Below are 19,533 nucleotides of genomic sequence, written 5' to 3' on the forward strand. Positions count from 1 at the left end.
AAACAATGTTTACTTTCTTACAGTATTTTAATGTTTAAACTTGTACTGCTTAATAATAGTTTTGAAGAAACATTTTTACCAAAGTTTAAAACATTTTGCTAAAATATTACAAGAATTACTACTACAAAAAACACAAATGAAAACAACAAATTGATTTTGGGTATTATTAGTTTCCACACATTCACGCCGGGTATGCGGATACTTTGATAACAGATGGCACTTCGATACCAGATAACAACAAAAGCTTTTTTGCATTTATGTTCTGTTCATTTGGTTTTCAGACACGTAACATTGTTTGGTCGATTAATGGTATAGTACTTCGTATTGCGGAGCAAGAAAGTCGTGAAAAACACAGTGGATTATAAAAACAGAGATAACATTTTATTGATAATCGTCATGAATTCGATGATCAGTACGTATTTCAACAAAATAAGCATACTTGGAAATAAATCAAGAACGTGCCAACATTGATATTAAAGATCAATATGTCCATTAATGTTAAAACATATGAAATTTTAGTTGAATAACGTATTTCAGGAAATTCATATGTTTTAAGAATCAGATGCCAAATTTTCATGGACACTTCTTTTACCGATCATCTCAAATACAAAGGCACTTCGATTCCAGATAACTCGACACTTTTTACCAGATATAACCCACTCTATTTAGTGAATCAGAAATGCAGAATTCGCTGTGGAATACTGCTATAGTAAGCAGGCAATAAATAAAAATGTATGTACTGACGTAAATTAAAAAAGAATTACCGAAACATGTTCTTATCCCTTTGGAATATGATAATAAAAGGGAAAGGAAAGTGCTTCCTATAAGTAGAGCTCAATATAGGAGTTTTCCAATCTCTTTTACATTTTGTAGCTACTCATTAGTATCGTCTTCATGATGCAATTCTAATGAGCACCAATGACAAAGGATTTTATGAGGTGTATTGGCCGCTTTAAGACCCCTTGCTCCCCTTATCTAGAGTCCTGCCACAGGTATTGGGCGCGTGGCCAAGTCACTTTAACACTATCAATATGTCATAAAACAACTTTTTTCATAAAAAAATATGATATAATATATATATATATACACGGTAGGTTACATAGTTTACGAAAATCGACCGCCATTTAGGCACTTAATGGCTTTAAAATGTTGATGTAGGTGATAGTCCTGTGTCAATAGATACCTACCTTGTATATATATAATATTATATCAGATTTGTTTTTGATTTTGTTTATGAAAAAAGTTGTTTTATGACATATTGATAGTGTTAAAGTGACTTGGCCTTGCGCCCAATACTTGTGAGTCCTGCTATAAGTACAATTGAACACAGTCGTGTTGATCCACATGATCCGTTGTATTTTCAATTCTCTTAATCTCAATTTACCACTTAAAAACATATTTATTATTGAGACAATTATTTTCGGTCATCACTTGAAATATATTACTTCAGAAATAAGCATTTGAATCTTATTTTAAATTTGCACTTATACTATTAATTATATAAATTAATAGTACAGTAGATTCCACTTAATTGAATATTGGATAATCGAATAATTCGGTTAATTGAATAGAAATTGAAAACACCAAACCATTTGCATCTCTTCCTGTTGTAAATATTCCACATATTTTGATAGAAAATATGGCGTAATTCGGTTAATTGAATAGCCAATTTTCTGATGCACACTATAATCCAGCAAAGAATGTCATAAATCTCCAAGGATACGCATCGTATCTAAACATAGCATGATGTAAACGCCATCGCTACTGATATAACAATTTATAGCATGCACCTATGTGTCAAGTCAATATCACGGTACACTTTAATCCAGCAAAGAATGTCATAAATCTCCAAGGATACGCATCGTATCGACGATTTTGACAGACACGCTCAATTGACTGCCTTTGTTTTCATTTCACACCATGCATGTATGCAGCGTCTGTCAAGCGTCACATGACTGACAGGTGTAGTAAGCGAGCAAGTACAATGTAAACACTGGAGTCTCAGGTGTGCAGTCAGATGCAAACTTTCGAATGCAGACTGTCGAGTAACACACTTCAACAGTTTGTTTTCGCTTAGAAACAATTAAAGAGTGTGTTGCTGATTAGAAACAAACTGTTGACGTGTCTTGCTCGACAGTTTGCAATAGGTGATGGAATGTTACACTATACTATTTCGTGTTTATAAACCTACACAACTGCGTCACAGTAAATCATATCTAAACATGATGTTGAACAATAGAAAACGCGCACATTTGTCAAAACTTTGCAGTCTTAACACTGCTGATCATGTTTTCACAATAACCAAAATTAAATCCAGTATTGACCAGATTTTCCGGATAATCAGTACACAGTACATTATCTGTTTCAATACTAAACTACCTGAAAGAGCGCAACGTCAAAGATTCAGCATTCGCCTCGCTACAAAGTTTTCCTTTGACAGTGTATATACACCCATGCTAATTTTCGCGCACTTTTTACCCGGACAATACATGAGCAATAGATGTTGCTAGCATAAGCGTTGGGTAAGCAATAAAATGAAAATGGGAAAAATCATTACACGCACCGTATGGCGTGACATTGTACATTGCCGCATAGTTTTCGCTAGCTTTTTGTTGGGGGCAAAGGAAATACATGTGGACGTTTTATTTAAAGCTAGAAATGTGTGTTTTGGATTACAAAATTTGTATTCTCATTTGGGAATTCAACAAAACATGTATATTATATTTATAATGGATTCAAAATTTAATTCCAATATTAATTTTTTTTACGACACTTTACGTGTCGAAACGATGTTTTGATTATGCACGAAAAGCAGCACAATTTCCAGGAGGATTACACCCGGTCAGTGATAACATTGGGAATATAACTGATTCCGTATAATTGAATACTTAAGATAATTGAATATTCGGACGTGACAAATGGGCTATTCAAATAAGCGAAATCTACTGTAATATGATTTTTGAAAACGAACAACGACATTGGTTATATTTTACATGTGTATGTAATTACGTTATGCATAGATTCCCAATGTGTCGGGCTTGACAATGCAAATTGATTCGTACTTCAAAATGTTTGGTAAGAATAGCCATAATATACATAAATGCATTTCAGGTAGAAGATAAAACTCGGTTATCAGAGTGCCCAATTTGTTGAAAGTCTCTGTTATCCGAAGTGCCCTATATCGGGAATCAAAGTATCTGCAACTTCATGAATACCACCTATTAAAACATGCTCTATCTTCGTTTATATTTCATTGAATACTATCAAAATTTCAGTATTTGAAGCACTGTGATTACTCTACATGCTGGAATATCAAACAATTTCTTGCAATATTTCTTAGTAGTTTTATTTTGTTGAAATGTTTACTGTTCATCGAGTTTATGCTGTTTTCCGACCGAATTTGTCTATTTATTTGGGGAAAAATCTACCAATCTTCCGTGATGTTTTTTTTTGCAATAGAAAAGGATACACCATTTATTAACTCGACCAGGCGCCTTGTCGAAAAAACACATCTTTATGATATAACTTGAAAAATACCTGATGAACTTACCTCTCGCGCGTGGCTTTTGTTGTTATCTGGTATCGAAGTGCCGTCTGTTATCAAAGTATCAGCATAACCAGCGTGACATTTGTTTTGTGAAATACTTTAACTTATTTCCCCCTCATGCCCTAATGAGTAAGTGAGAGTCCACTCCAAATATGGTGTACTTATTGCAAATGTGCGATGGTTCAGTTGTAATAAGTGCTTTCTACTTAACACTGATAGTGCGATATTGATATAAATATAATATGAACGTATAAGTCATTCTGTTATTGCATTATATCTTCTTGCTGTATTATCAGTCTTCACTCTTTAACCCCCTCAAGTGGCAGGTTCCTGAATACTAGTTTATAAGTGTTGGTTTTGATGACACATTCCAACTATGATTGGATGATGAAGAGAACAGAATTCTGGGATGGTATAGAGAAAAGCAAATACCTGCTTCATGTCAGTTAACATACATGTCCAAAGGTTGAATGCTGTACCTAACAAAAAAGTTCCATGAGCTCAAAAACTATGTAAGACATTTGGACTTGCAACATCTTTTAAATGGTTGGACCTAAATACATAATCCCAGCCCTTGAAATACCGTCGGTCCTTGGATTTTTCCAATAATAATTTGGAAAGTCCAGAAATTATTCTTACATGTATATTACAGGACATCATTTCTGGTAATAAAATTATGGCAAAATTTCAAGTTTAAAGTTAGGTTTTACCAAATTATTAATGAACGCTCCAATAATGCCAAACGCTTTTTAATTGGGTGCATTTTCTAAATGACTTAATGGATATACGGTATCGGAAGATATTTACCACTTCGTCAAAGTGATTAACACTCTACATGTATTTCATCACTATGCGAGTACATTCCACCTATTTTCGTTTTGGTTCCCGTTTTTTCGGAGTAATTCGTAAGCAAGCAGGGCATTAACAAAGGTCATTGAGATCTCGCGAACTGTCAACATCAACACAGGAGTTACAATACAGTTACGTAACATCCATTAAATAAACACACACAGAAACAAATATTTAATAAAATTACCGCGTATTGACTTGCTCTCAAAGAAATTAAGTGAAGCTCGAGTTCACAAATTTGAACCTCAGACTCATAAGTACATTATTTGACTAAGAAGATTATTTTGTTTCATTAGTTGTCAGTGAAATTTATGGATATTGGTATTAAATAGTATGTTATTATTATTATTAAAATATCGTTAAAAATTATTTTTTTGCCTTTAATCATCTTTATTTAGGCCGGAAATGATTAGTCCTTGCAGACAAAGGCTGCATAATAACAGGATCTCCTGGCCGGCAATTATTTACATTCTGTTGTTTGTTAAATGCATTGCAGAATTATGAATATATAAAACAGTTAAATAATACATTAAATGTTAACAACATATCATTGTCAATAATCAGAATGCAAAACATTTTATAGGGAGCCAGTTTTCCTGAAAACACGCTTATATGCTGATGTGACCAGTCACCTTTAACTCAAATTAAGGCAATCTTCAGTGTAGTGACCCGTATCACCTGATGCTGATTAATCCATGACCTGTTGCTGCTTCTGCAGAGTTAAAATAGCTGTTTGTCACTGATTAGAAAGCCAAGAGAAAAGATATCAGATAAGGAAAATGTGTTTTTCTGCTGATGCTTATGAAGACAAACATTTACTTTACTGGCTTCATCAATGAGGTATGAAAAATTCAGAACATATGTATTGATTTTTAACGTAATTATACCCCCATTACCATTGGTAATGGGGGCTATATAGGAGTCACTTTGTCGGTCTGTCAATCGGTCTGTCTGTCCGGAAAATTTCATCCGATCTTCACCAAACTTGGTCAGAAGTTGTATCTAGATTATGTCTAGGTCAAGTTTGAATATGGGTCATGCCGGGACAAAAACTAAGTCTCGGGGTCACTTAGTGCGTTTTATTACGAAAGTTTGTTCGGACCATAACTATATCATTTATCATTAGATTTTAAAATGACTAGATACATTTGCTCACCATCGTCAGACAGTGTATCATGTGAAAGAAGTACGTCTATATCTCCAGGTCAAGGTCACACTTGGAGTGCAAAGGTCAAAATGCCCATAAATGAGCTTGTCTGGGCCATAACTTTGTCATTTGTTGTGAGACTTTAAAATCATTTGGCACATTTGTTCACCATCATTGGATGGTGTGTCATTAAAAGAATTAATTCAATATCTCCAAGGTCAAGGTCACACTTTGAGTTCAAAGGTCAAAAATGGCCATAAATGAGCTTGTCCAGGCCATAACTATGTCATTCATTGTGAGATTTTAAAACCATTTGTTACATTTGTTGACCATCATTGGACAGTGTGTCATGCAAAAGAATTACGTCAATATCTCCAAGGTCAAGGTCACACTTTGAGTTCAAAGGTCAAAAATGGCCATAAATGAGCTTGTCCGGAGCATAACTATGTTGTTCATTGTGAGATTTTAAAATCATTTGGCACATTTGTTCACCATCATTGGACGATGTGTCATGCAAAAGAATTACATCGATATATGCAACGTAAAGGTCAAACTTTTAGTTCAAAGGTCAAAAATGGCCATAAATGATCTTGTCTGGGCCATAACTATGTCATTCATTGTGAGATTTTAAAATTACTAGATACATTTGTTCACAATCATTGGACGGTGTGTCATGCAAAAGAATTACGTCAATATCTCCAAGGTCAAGGTCACATTTTGAGTTCAAAGGTCAAAAATGGCCATAAATGATCTTGTCCGGGCCATAACTATGTCATTCATTGTGAGATTTTAAAATTACTCGGTACATTTGTTCACAATCATTAGACGGTGTGTCATGCGAAAGAATTACGGTAATATCTCTAAGGTCAAGTTCACACTTGGAGTTCAAAAGTAAAAAATGGCCATAAATGTTCCTGTCCGGGTCATAACTATGTCATTCATTGTGAGATTTTAAAATGACTCTGTACATTAATTTTTTTCACAATCATTGGACAGTGTGTATTGCGAAAGAATTCAAGAGTTCAAAGGTCAAAATGGCCATAAATGATAATGGCATAATAATTCTTAAAAATTGCCATAAATTAGCTTCTCTTGTTTTGGGAAAACAGCATGCAAAATATTCTTTGTCAATGCAGCATGTGGGGGTATACGTCACCTCTGTGGCAAAGCTCTAGTTATGAAACTTTTTTAAGTGTTGAAAGTTTCCTACTTTGAAAAATTACACTTTCAATTTCAATCGGCTATGCTTTATTGTCCCCTACCGGTTTCACCGGAGGGGACTTATGGTTTGCGCTCTGTGCGTCTGTCTGTGAGTCTGTCTGTTACACTTTTCTGGATCCTGCGATAACTTTTAAAGTTCTTAATATTTTTTCATGAAACTTGCAACATGGATAGATGGCAATATGGACAATATGCATGTCATTTCATTTTTTTCCAACGTCAAAAATTGTTGTTGCTATGGCAACCAAAAAAAATATTCTGAAAATGGTAGAATTTCTGACAATGGTGGAGGCGGTAGGGACCATATTGCTTGACAATAGCCTTGTTTAACTGGTTGCAGCAGCCAGAGATCAAACAATAACAGGTTTACTGCTTACATGTGTCAATATAGTTTTATATGTTATAGTTCCTAAGTTATACTTAACAAACGTATTGTTTTCCGTGGGAAACTCTTATGACAGAGGAAGTAAAAAACCGCAACAATTAAATACAAAATCCTTCTTAAAAAAATACATACATATGTACGTATATAATACCATATGAGAGCTTACCATAGCATACCATGCCATGGCATACCATTCTATAACAAATATCTTGGAAAGGAGGACTTGCTATTTGATGCAAAGTCATTGTTTGATTGAAAATCTTTCTGCATAGTAACAGGCAATTAGTATTTACATCGCTGGCAAAATCTTGGGTACTGAGCAAAAGGTCAAAATAAAACTCTAAACTATAAAAGACTTTCATAAGTTTTTTAAACACAAATATCTTCATTCAAACTTAACAAACTGGCCTTTTTTGGTTTAGAATTCTTGATACTTGTACTTTGCCCTTCACTGACATCATTTGCCCAACAATGACAACCACATTATGATTGAACTCATGTACAGTAGAGTCAAACAATTTTCCTGAATAGCCCACTGTCAATATCAGTGGGGGGAATTGCCATACCATGTATAAACCGCAACCATGTTTAAAGGGCAATCAATTTTTAAATGTCAAATGTCAAATTGCAGAAAAAGGTACTAATCCGCCCAACCCGCTAATCCGCTATTACGACCACTTTAATCAGTACCAATGATCGATATTGTTCTTAATTGACACCCACCAAACGACCAGTAATTTTCACACCTTACTTGATCTGGTGTTGTGGTACTATCGGGCTTGTGTACGAAGCCATTGTGACCCAATTAACCACAATTGGTGGTAGATTTTCGGCACTTGTTATTATTTTTAACCCTTGATTGAAAATTAGCTATTATTATCGAGTCTTTGATGGGTAAATTGGTATATGTTTGGTACACACTTTAAAGATTAAATATGGCGAATAATTTAACAGATAGGATATTTGAGTAACATGGTTATGTTCGTGATGGATATAAAATCGTTATTCGAAATGGATAAGCTAAAACGGAAAGAGTTGTGTTTAAAAGAAAAGATTGATTTAATCAACGCGAGTGATGGGAAATCTCAACGGCAGTTGGCCAATTTAATTGGCATTGGAAAGACTCAGGTTCAAGCTATTCTAAAAAGAAAAGCTGAATTTGAAAAAGGCTATGAACAGAACCAAGGCAACAAGAGAAAAAGGCTGTGTACCAGATCACCAGTTGAAAACATTAACACTCTCATGTGGGAGTGGTTAAAGACAGCCAGGTCACAGGGTATTCCACTCTCCGGTCCCATGCTTCCAGAAAAGCCTTAATCTATGCTGCAGAACTGGGGGTAACAGACTTCAAGGCATCCAATGGGTGGCTTGGCCGTTTTTGCGTGAGACATAACATTAACTTCGCGGCAGTGTGTGGTGAAAGTAACAGTGTGAATCAGGTGACTGTGGACGACTGGGTGGAATGGCTTCCAACCATACTTGCTGGTTAGGATCTCTGTGATGTGTTTAACAGGGTTATTCTTTAGAGCCCTCCCAGACAAATCTCTCTCAATCAAAGGTGAAGATTGTAAATGTGGAAAGCGTTTGAAAGAGAGACTTACAGTGGCTCTATGTTGTAACGCTGTAGGTGATTTTGAAAAGCTGCATATGATTGGTAAGGCGGCAACCCCTAGGTGTTTCAGAAACACGGACATATCAAGACTACCAGTGATGTGGCGTCACAACAAGAAGGCGTGGATGGCAAGAGCTCTCTTTACAGAGTGGGTTTAGCTCATCAATCAACAATTGCGCTGGGCCAGGAGAAATGTCCTACTCCTCCTGGATAACGCACCATCACATTCTCCAGACCTACAACTTACCAACGTCAAACTTGTGTTCCTTCCAGAGAACACAACATCCAAGCTTCAACCTCTAGACCAGGGTATCATCCAAAACATGAAAAAGCTGTACGGAAAAAGAAAGCATGATTGCTGTGGAGTTGTCTAAGTGCGTGTCTGTGCTTGATGCTGTGCAATGGGTTCACTTGTCACTTGTTCACTTGTCAGTCAATGAAATCAAAAGAGAAACCATCTCCGGTTGTTTCAGAAAGTCTGTTGTTCACTTTGACGACAGTGACAACCTTCCCCTCTCTGAGCTATCTGACAACATGTCTCTGTCAAAATTGAGGGACATGCTACGAACAGCCCAGACAGATCTGAAAATTGAAAATGCCATGTCCTCAGAAGAGTTTGAAGCCATTGACAGCAACATCCCTGTTCATTCTGACCTGAGTGACAATTGGGAGAAAGAACTTCTGGAAACTGTGTTGAAGCCTGTGAGTGTGACTGAAACTCAGATAGATAAAGAAGAAAAAGAACTACAACCCGAGCAAACTGAACTGAAAATTTATTCCCATCAAGATGCTCTTCATTGGTTATCACAAATAAGACTCTTCTGTTACATCAAAGATATGGAATCTTAAGCATTTGAATGTGGTAGACTACAGGAAAGTATTGAAAATCGAGTTGTGAAAGTGAAAAGCTCTGCTAAGCAGACGACAATTGAGTCATTCTTTAAGTAAACATCAAGGATCATGATGAAAAGTACATGTACATGTATTTTCACTTCTTGTATGAACAACTTAAAATACTATCTTTGTACAATGTATAAATGTATAAATATAATGTATAAACTGTTATATTGTATGCAAAAAGATTAAAGTTCATTGAATATTTACGTTTTTAACCAGGTTTTCCGAAGAAAAAACTGGTTATTAGATTGGCGAATGTCGGCGGGCGGGCGGGCGGGCTGGCGGGCGGAACAAGCTTGTCCTGCTATAACTTTGTCGTTCATTGTGAGATTTTAAATTTCATTTGGCACATTTGTTCACCATCATTAGACGGTGTGTCGCGCGAAAGAATTATGTCGATATCTCCAAGGTCAAGGTCACAATTTGAGTTCAAAGGTCAAAAATGGCTATAAATGAGCTTGTCCGGGCCATAACTTTGTAGTTCATTGTCAGATTTTAAAATCATTTGGCACATCTGTTCACCATCATTAGACAGTGTGTCGCGCAAAAGAATTACGTCGATATCTCCACAGTCAAGGTCACACATTGAGTTCAAAGGTCAAAAATGGCCATACATGAGCTTGTTAGTGCCATATCTATGTCATTCATTGTGAGATTTTAAAATCATTTGGCACATTTGTTCACCATCATGGGACGGTGTGTGGCACGAAAGAATTACGTCAATAATTCCAAGGTCAAGGTCACCACAACTAAAAATATATTTATTTTGATACAAATGGGGTTAATTATAAACAATTATCAGATAAAGGGAGACAACTAAAACTGAACTGGTTAATCAATTCAGTTTTAGTTGTCTCCCTTTATCTGACTTTTTTATGTCCCCCACTATAGTAGTGGGGGACATATTGTTTTTGCACTGTCTGTTGGTCTGTTGGTCTGTTGGTTGGTTTGCGCCAACTTTAACATTTGCAATAACTTTTGCAATATTGAAGATAGCAACTTGATATTTGGCATGCATATGTATCTCATGGAGCTGCACATTTTGAGTGGTGAAAAGTCAAGGTCAAGGTCATCCTTCAAGGTCAAAGGTCAAATATATGGTCAAAATCGCTCATTTAATGTACACTTTTGCAGTATTTCAATATTCAAGATAGCAACTTGATATTTGGCATGCATGTGTATCTCATGGAGCTGCACATTTTGAGTGGTGAAAGGTCAAGGTCATCCTTCAAGGTCAGATGTCAAATACATGTGGCCAAAATCGCTCATTTTATGAGTACTTTTGCAATATTGAAGATAGCAACTTGATATTTGGCATGCATGTGTATCTCATGGAGCTGCACATTTTGAGTAGTGAAAGGTCAAGGTCATCCTTCAAGGTCAGAGGTCAAATATATGTGGCCCAAATCGCTAATTTTATGAATACTTTTGCATTACTGAAGATAGCAACTTGATATTTGGCATGCATGTTTATCTCATGGAGCTGCACATTTTTAGTGGTGAAAGGTCAAGGTTATCCTTCAAGGTCAAATATATGGGTAAAAATTGCTCATGTAATGTCACTTCTGCAATATTGAAGCTAGCAATTTTATATTTGAAATGCATGTGTATCTCATGGAGCTGCACATTTTGAGTGGTGAAGGGTCAAGGTCAAGGTTATCCTACAAGGTCAAACGTCATATAGGGGGACATTGTGTTTCACAAACGCATCTTGTTTCACATTGAAAACCTGGTTTTGTGACAATTTTGTCCCTTGTTGTAATTATATGTCCATCAAATTCATGAAAACTCAGAATTAAGACCACCTCGCTATTAAGACCACTTTTGAAAAGTCCCACAAGTGGTCTTAATAGCGAGGTTTCACTGTATTTCTCAACAAGAAAATGGGCAATTGGATTGGGAATCCCCAGCAATTTAACTATTACGCAATTTTATTATAGTGTAACTGAAACAATGACCAGTGTCACTGAATACCTGTCATTTCATATTCAAGCTATAATATTAAAACAGTTTTTTTTGTAATCCTGGGCATATGTTACATGGCACTATAATTTTGCCAGATTTTATGCCCCCGAATCGTTAGATCGGGGGTATATTGTTTTTGTCTGTCTGTCTTTCTTTCTGTCTGTCATTCTGTGCCAAAACTTTAACCTACAGTAAAGTTTTGCAATAACTTTTGATATATTGAACATAGCAACTTCATATTTGGCATGCATGTGTATCTCATGGAGCTGCACATTTTGAGTGGTGAAAGGTCAAGGTCATCCTTCAAGGTCTAAGGTCAAAAAAACAAAACTTTAACCAACAGTAAAGTTTTGCAATAACTTTTTTTTTAAATATTGAACATAGCAACTTCATATTTGGCATGCATGTGTATCTCATGGAGCTGCACATTTTGAATGTTGAAAGGTCAAGGTCATCCTTCAAGGTCAAAGGTCAACAACAAAAAACGGCGCATTAGGGGGCATTGTTTTTCTGACAAACACATCTCTTGTTAGATAATGCTCTTGAGAATACTTGGGGTCCTGAAAGGATATTTTTAGCTCGACTATTATATATTAAATATATATAGTGGAGCTATCCTACTCACCCCGGCGTCGGCGTTTCCGTTAGCGTTAGCGTGTAAATGTTAAAGTTTTTGTACTACCCCAAATATTTTCAATGTCCCTTGACATATTGCTTTCATATTTTGCATACTTGTTGACCATCATGACCCCAACCTATAAACAAGAGCAGACAACTGTATCAAATATTTTGACAGAATTATGGCCCCTTTTATACATAGAATATGCATATTATTGATAAATCTATGTTAAAGTTTGCGTACTACCCAAAATATTCCCCGTGTCCCTTGACATATTGCTTTCATATTTTGCATACTTGTTAACCATCATGACCCCAACCTACAAACAAGAGCAGACAACTGTATCAAGCATTTTGACAGAATTATTGCCCCCTTTATACTTAGAATATGCATATTATTGATAAATCTATGTTAAAGTTTGCGTACTACCCCAAATATTTCCTGTGTCCCTTGACATATTGCTTTCATATTTTTATACTTGTTTAGCAACATGACCCCAACCTGTAGACTAGAGCAGACAACTGTATCAAGCATTTTGACAGAATTATGGCCCCTTTTATACTTAGATAATTAAACATTTTGCTTAAATTGCCATAACTTCTTTTATTTATGATCAGATTTTATTAATACTTTGACAAAACAACACTTACCTGAAATTTATTTTTATTATGTCCCCCACTATAGTAGTGGGGGACATATTGTTTTTGCCCTGTCTGTTGGTTGGTCTGTTGGTCTGTTGGTTGGTTGGTTGCTTGGTTTGCGCCAACTTTAACATTTGCAATAACTTTTGCAATATTGAAGATAGCAACTTGATATTTGGCATGCATATGTATCTCATGGAGCTGCACGTTTTGAGTGGTGAAAGGTCAAGGTCATCCTTCAAGGTCAAAGGTCAAATATATGGGTCAAAATCGCTCATTTAATGTACACTTTTGCAGTATTTCAATATTCAAGATCGCAACTTGATATTTGGCATGCATGTGTATCTCATGGAGCTGCACATTTTGAGTGGTGAAAGGTCAAGGTCATCCTTCAAGGTCAGAGGTCAAATATATGTGGCCCAGATCGCTAATTTCATGAATACTTTTGCAATATTGAAGATAGCAACTTGATATTTGGCATGCATGTGTATCTCATGGAGCTGCACATTTCGAGTGGTAAAAGGTCAAGGTCAAGGTCATCCTTCAAGGTCAAATATATTGGTCAAAATTGCTCATTTAATGTCACTTCTGCAATATTGAAGCTAGCAATTTTATATTTGAAATGCATGTGTATCTCATGGAACTGCACATTTTGAGTGGGGATGGGTCAAAATCAAGGTCATCCTTCAAGGTCAAACGTCATATAGGGGGACATTGTGTTTCTTCAACACATCTTGTTTCCTTTTATTTTTATTTTTGAAAGATCATCTTATAAATGACCCCAACCCACATTATACCCCCCCCCCCCAAAAAAAAAAAATTTTTTTTTTCCTTATTTTTTTTGGAAAGATCATCTAATAAATTACCACACCCCACATTATACCCCCCTCTCAACCCCCCTAATTTTTTGTCCTTTTTTTATTTTTGAAAGATCGTCTATAAAATTATTGAATTTGAACAATTTCTCCATGATGGCTTACGTTATACTGTCAAGCACTCTAATAGTCGAGCGCGCTGTCCTCTGACAGCTCTTGTTTGTTGGGCTGTTAATGTGTACTTTTGTCATTGTCTGCAGTGGTCTACTTTGATATCTGAAGCATCATCACCATCAAATTATCCATAAACATTGGCAAAAGTACAATGTTAAGTTTTATACAGCACTATTTGATTTGGGTATTATACACTTTGGACTTAAGTTAAACACCATTTCGTAAGAAAAAGAATTCTGTAAATCCAGCTTGTAAGTTAACTTACATAATGCTTTGATTAGCAATTACAATTCAAATACATATGTACAACACTGTTGAATGTTCATTATTTCTACTCACCATTTAAATTGATTACATGTCTTTTTCTCTGCAAGTGTCAGTTTGCATCTCATATTGCTCAACAAGTGCTTTCAATTATCAAATGTGAAAGCACAAACAATGACATGTTTCTAATACTTTTGACTTAACAGTTTTAGTGGCTATACAAACTGCTGATACCTTGTTCACACCTAAGAGCTATTTGATATGTTGATCAGCAACCCTTTCAGCTGCCAACATTTAGATCATCTCCCTAGCCAGGTCTATAAGTCAAACCTAAGTAAATATAAATTGAATACACCTTTAATCTCAATTAAAAAATATATTTTGGGCCAAAAAAACATCACAATACCTACTTTGCAATTTTAGTCAAAATAACTCAATATTTCCCTATCCAAAGGGCCACAACCCCATTCCCAAAATGGTGGGGAAAAAAATAATTGTTTAAAATTGTATGATAATGTCAGTTTAAGTCAATAAAACAACTGTTTAAGGAATTGAAAGTAGATTTGATTCATACATTTTATTAAACTTTATGTACAACAACCTGAGCGTTTGTTAGAAAGATCAAAATTAATGAATATTTAAGTCCCTTTTTTGGTATTTGTTGACATCCTAAGGCAAGGCAATTAAATTAAACGTTGTGCCCCCCCCCCCCCCCACCTCTTGTCCAATCCACCATACATTTTATTGGTGTGCCGGTGTAAATGACTATATAGGCGAGACACAGACAACACATAATTATTTGTCAACACTGCCATCAGTGTGAGTCTGGCCAAATGGGTTAAGTTAATTGTATGCCATCAGTGTGAGTCTGGCCAAATGGGTTAAGTTAATTGTATATTGTAAAGGAGACAAGTGTGTCACTGTGTGTTGTCAGCAGTTATGTAGTTTATATACTTAAGGTCCATTGATTCACTATGTACCAACTTGTGTGTGTGACTTTGGAGTACTTTTTCAATCTAAGTAAGTGGTTTGACCGTTAGTGTATTGCGGTACATAGGAATGGTTGGAAAAGGATGGTAGTTTCCTTGAAATTTTGGAGATTACAGGACAACGTGTATATGCAGTTTTGGATATTAAAATGGATACTTGGAAGCAAAACTTTAAAGGTATAATGCATTGATTTTTTACTTATTGTATCATTTATATACATATAGGTTTTGACTTGAACTTCAATTTCTCTCTTATATTTGTTCAGTCCTATGTACATGATAAATTAACAAAATAATTTGTTCAATACAATTGTACTTAAGTCACAGTATACACTTATTTCATGGATGCGCGGTAAACAGTCAAAACTGTTTCCCAAGGTATCAGGGATGACTTTGGTACTATCGGCCGAGGGCAACAGTTCCAAATGTCAGCCCTGATACCGAGGGACAACAGTTTTGACGTTCACCAGGCATCCATGAAATAAGTGTTTTATTACCTGATCAAATTTCCAACATAGAAAAAACAGCAAACTAAATTTTTATTTACACACAACAGTAATCGATAAAATAAATAATTTTGACTGTTTAACTGTAAAATGACGTCATTTTTTCGACGAAATGACGTCATTATTCCAGCGGGCAACAGTTCAAACAGTTGACCGGTCAACAGTTCGATATTCACCGGTAACAGTTTAAAACATTGCAAATTTCTTTTTCTACGAGGAAGTGGCAAAAAAAAAATTAATTATCATTTATATAAGACATCAGGTAAAAAATACCTACTATGCGAATAATATGTAATATTTTTCACATATTTGACTTTGCAACTTATGCAATTGTTATAATTGATTGATTAAGACATTGTTATGATTTAGAGAATTTAAAATTAATTGGAATAATCATGACTTGAAAGCAGATAAATATTGGGTTTTAAAAAGCTTCGATGATCCGGTTTAAATTCTGTGCCTTCAAGGTAGGGAAAGATCTTGAGCGAAATATCAGGGAGCTCCGCTTAGCTGCTCCTTTTGGTTCCTCATTCCTGCTGGTTTATCGAAAACATACATTTAAATATTTGTTGAAATGGAATATATTTTTACTAATATTAAAAGACAAATCAATAGACTCTGCTTTTATCTCTTAATTACAAGTGTTGGACATTTCTTACATTGTTGAATTATGAGACAGTGTTAATAGAATAGTCTGGCTTCCCAGCCTGCTTGTTTTTAGCAGCTCCCTTTTACTCATTAGACTCTAGGTCTTACGTTACTTCAAGGTGTGGTCATGAAGGTCAGTATTAGAGCCATATTGAACAAAATAGTCAATGCAAATGTTGATGTTGAGGTTATCTGCACTCTAACTACATGCAAGTTGATGTAAAAACATGTGATTTCATTTGCATTTTGCTTGAGGCTAAACTAAAAATGTACTTTGTTTCATATAGTACTGAATATAAAGTGTTTCATATAGTAATGAATGTAAGGTGTTTACATTACTTATGTACTCAGTATCCATTTGGAAAATGTTTTATCCTGTATGTGATTTGAGCTCAATGTACACGTGGCCATGCTTGTTTGGTAAGTGCTTCCAATAAATAATTATCACCCCCTCCCCTTTCAAAGAAGCAGGGGTATATTTCTTTCCAAATGTCTTTTACTCGATGGTTTATAAGTATATCTGTAGGTAAGTATAGCTACCACAGGTGGTTAGCGCGTGGCTATGATATTAATTAGTAGAAACATCATTTTGAATGAAAAATAATCAAATTATAATGAAAAATCAACTCCTGAAGAAAAAAATTCACTATCAAATATATATAATATAATATATAACAAGGTATACAACTTAAAACAACGCAAAAACAGGGTGCATCGCTTTGAACAGCCATAACTTCATCAATTGTGCAGCGATTTTCATGTACTTGGTCTTATTCGACGCAAGAATAATTTTTTTTTCTGGAAATGTACATATCTTGTAATATTTTTACAAATGATAGGTCAAATTTTAAGAAATAACACAATACACAACTTGTATGACCTACGTGCAGTGTTGTGCTTTTAAGCTCACCTGAGCGATAGCTCGGGGTGAGCTATTGTGATCACTCGGCGTCCGGCGTCCGTCCGTCCGTCCGTCTGTAAACAATTTGTAAACATCTTCTTCTACTAAACCATTGAGCCTATTTCAACTAAATTTCATGTGGAGCATCCCTAGGTCATGGGACAAAAGAATTGTTAAAAAAAATTTGATCACATAACCAAGATGGCCGCCATGACCATATATGGTAAAAACCTTTAAAAATCTTCTTGTCAGAAACCGCTCATCAGATTTTCAAAAAATTTCACAGGGATGACCTTTGAAGGCTCCCCTGAAAAGTTGTTCAAAGAAATTTGATTCGTCAAAAAACATGGCCGCAGGAGCTCGTTGAACTTTGCATGTTTATTCGTTTTTGCCTATTTTGTGAAAACTTTCAAAAATCTTCCACATTTTTTGTCCGATCCTTTCCAAATTTGCACAGTGTCTTTATATCAATGAGGACACGAACCCTACAAAAAATGAGCATTAATGGTCCATGAAGTACAGAATTACCTCCCCTTGAATTGAGAAAATGGTGTTTATGTAATAAAGTCCAAATTTTTCATCCAATTCTTTCCAAACTTGTAAGGATTTAGCATGGTTCAAACAAGGGAAACAACTACGGTTTATGCATGTTCTTTTTATTACAGATTTGCCTCCCTTTAATTCATTCAAAATCTCATTTTACAGCAGAGATTCCAAATCTGACCTGTAAATGAGCCCCATATTTACTGCCAGTGCTAGGTTACCTTTTCCCATTTGATCATTCTTAAGTATTGGTATTGTAATGCTGCTACTGCTTCTGCTACTGCTACTGCTACTACTACTACTACTACTACTACTACTACTACTACTACTACTACTACTACTACTTCTACTACTACTACTACTACTACTACTACTACTACTACTACTACTACTACTACTACTACTACTTCTACTACTACTACTAGTACTACTACTACTACCACCACCACCACCACCACCACCACCACCACGTCTACTATTACTACTTCTACTACTACTGCCACTACTACTACTACTTTTACCACTACTACTACTACTACTACTACTACTACTACTACTACCACTACTACTACTACTACTACTACTACTACTACTACTACTACTACTACTACTACTACTACTACTACTACTACTACTACTACTTCTACTACTACTACCACCACCACCACCACCACCACCACGTCTACTATTACTACTTCTACTACTACTGCCACTACTACTACTACTTTTACCACTACTACTACTACTACTACTACTACTACTACTACTACTACTACTACCACTACTACTACTACTACTACTACTACTACTACTACTACTACTACTACTACTCCTACTACTACTACTACTTCTACTACTACTACTACTACTACTTCTACTACTACTACTACAACTACTATTACTACTACTACTACTACTACTACTACACCACCACCACCACCACCACCATTCACAGTGACAAAAAACGTATTCACACAATGGCTGCTACTACAACTTATAGCCCATATAGGGGGGCAGGCATGTTTTACAAACAGCCCTTGTTTCTATTGGATTTTTACCACAACTGTTCATGTTTATCTCCGACACATATTTTTAGGTCACCTGTCATGAAGTGACACGGTGAGCTTATGTGATAGTGTGATGTCCGGCGTCCGTTGTGCGTACCTGCGTGTGTCCGTGCGTCCGTCCGTCAACAATTTGTTTGTGTAGACAGTAGAGGTCACAGTTTGCATCCAATCTTGATGAAATTTGGTCAAAATGTTTATCTTGATGAAATCCGGTTTGGGATTGTATTTGGGTCACCTGGGGTCAAAAACAAGGTCACTAGGTCAAATAATAGAACAACCTCCTGTAGACAATAGAGGTCACAGTTTTCATCCAATCTTTATGAAATTTGGTCAGAATGTTTATCTTGATGAAATCTGGGTTGGGATTTTATTTGGGTCATCTGGGGTCAAAAACTAGGTCACTAGGTCAAATAATAGAAAAACCTTGTGTAGACATTAGAGCAGTTTTCATCCAACTTTTATGAAATTTGGTCAGAATTCTTGATGAAATCTGGGTGGGATTGTATTTGGGTCATCTGGGGTAAAAATCTAGGTCAAATAAATAGAAAAACCTTGTGTTGACAATAGAGGTCACAGTTTTTATCCAATATTTATGAACTGTGGTCAGAATGTTTATCTTGATGAAATCTGGATTGGGATTGTATTTGGGTCATCTAGAGTCAGGAACTAGGTCACTAGGTCAAATCATAGAAAAACATTGTGTAGACAATAGAGGTCATAGTTTTCAGGGCCATCATGGCCCT

At 35.7% G+C, this 19,533-nt stretch overlaps 1 protein-coding gene across 10 annotated transcripts in view; it reads left to right on the forward strand.

Moving 5' to 3' along the window:
- LOC127877385 (uncharacterized) overlaps positions 1-19,533 on the forward strand; it is a 130,171-nt gene that overhangs the window by 13,778 nt on the left and 96,860 nt on the right. The window contains exon 1 of one of the 10 annotated variants that reach the window (XM_052423247.1): positions 15,165-15,302. The exons of the other annotated variants lie outside the window; for them this stretch is intronic. Within the exon in view, the coding sequence (XP_052279207.1) occupies positions 15,275-15,302 (28 nt within the window). The 5' untranslated portion in view covers positions 15,165-15,274. Of the gene's footprint in view, positions 1-15,164; positions 15,303-19,533 lie in introns of those variants that run through there. 10 annotated transcript variants of the gene reach the window in all.

Source organism: Dreissena polymorpha, chromosome 1 (genome assembly GCF_020536995.1).
Source record: "Dreissena polymorpha isolate Duluth1 chromosome 1, UMN_Dpol_1.0, whole genome shotgun sequence".
Classification (NCBI taxonomy): domain Eukaryota; kingdom Metazoa; phylum Mollusca; class Bivalvia; order Myida; family Dreissenidae; genus Dreissena; species Dreissena polymorpha.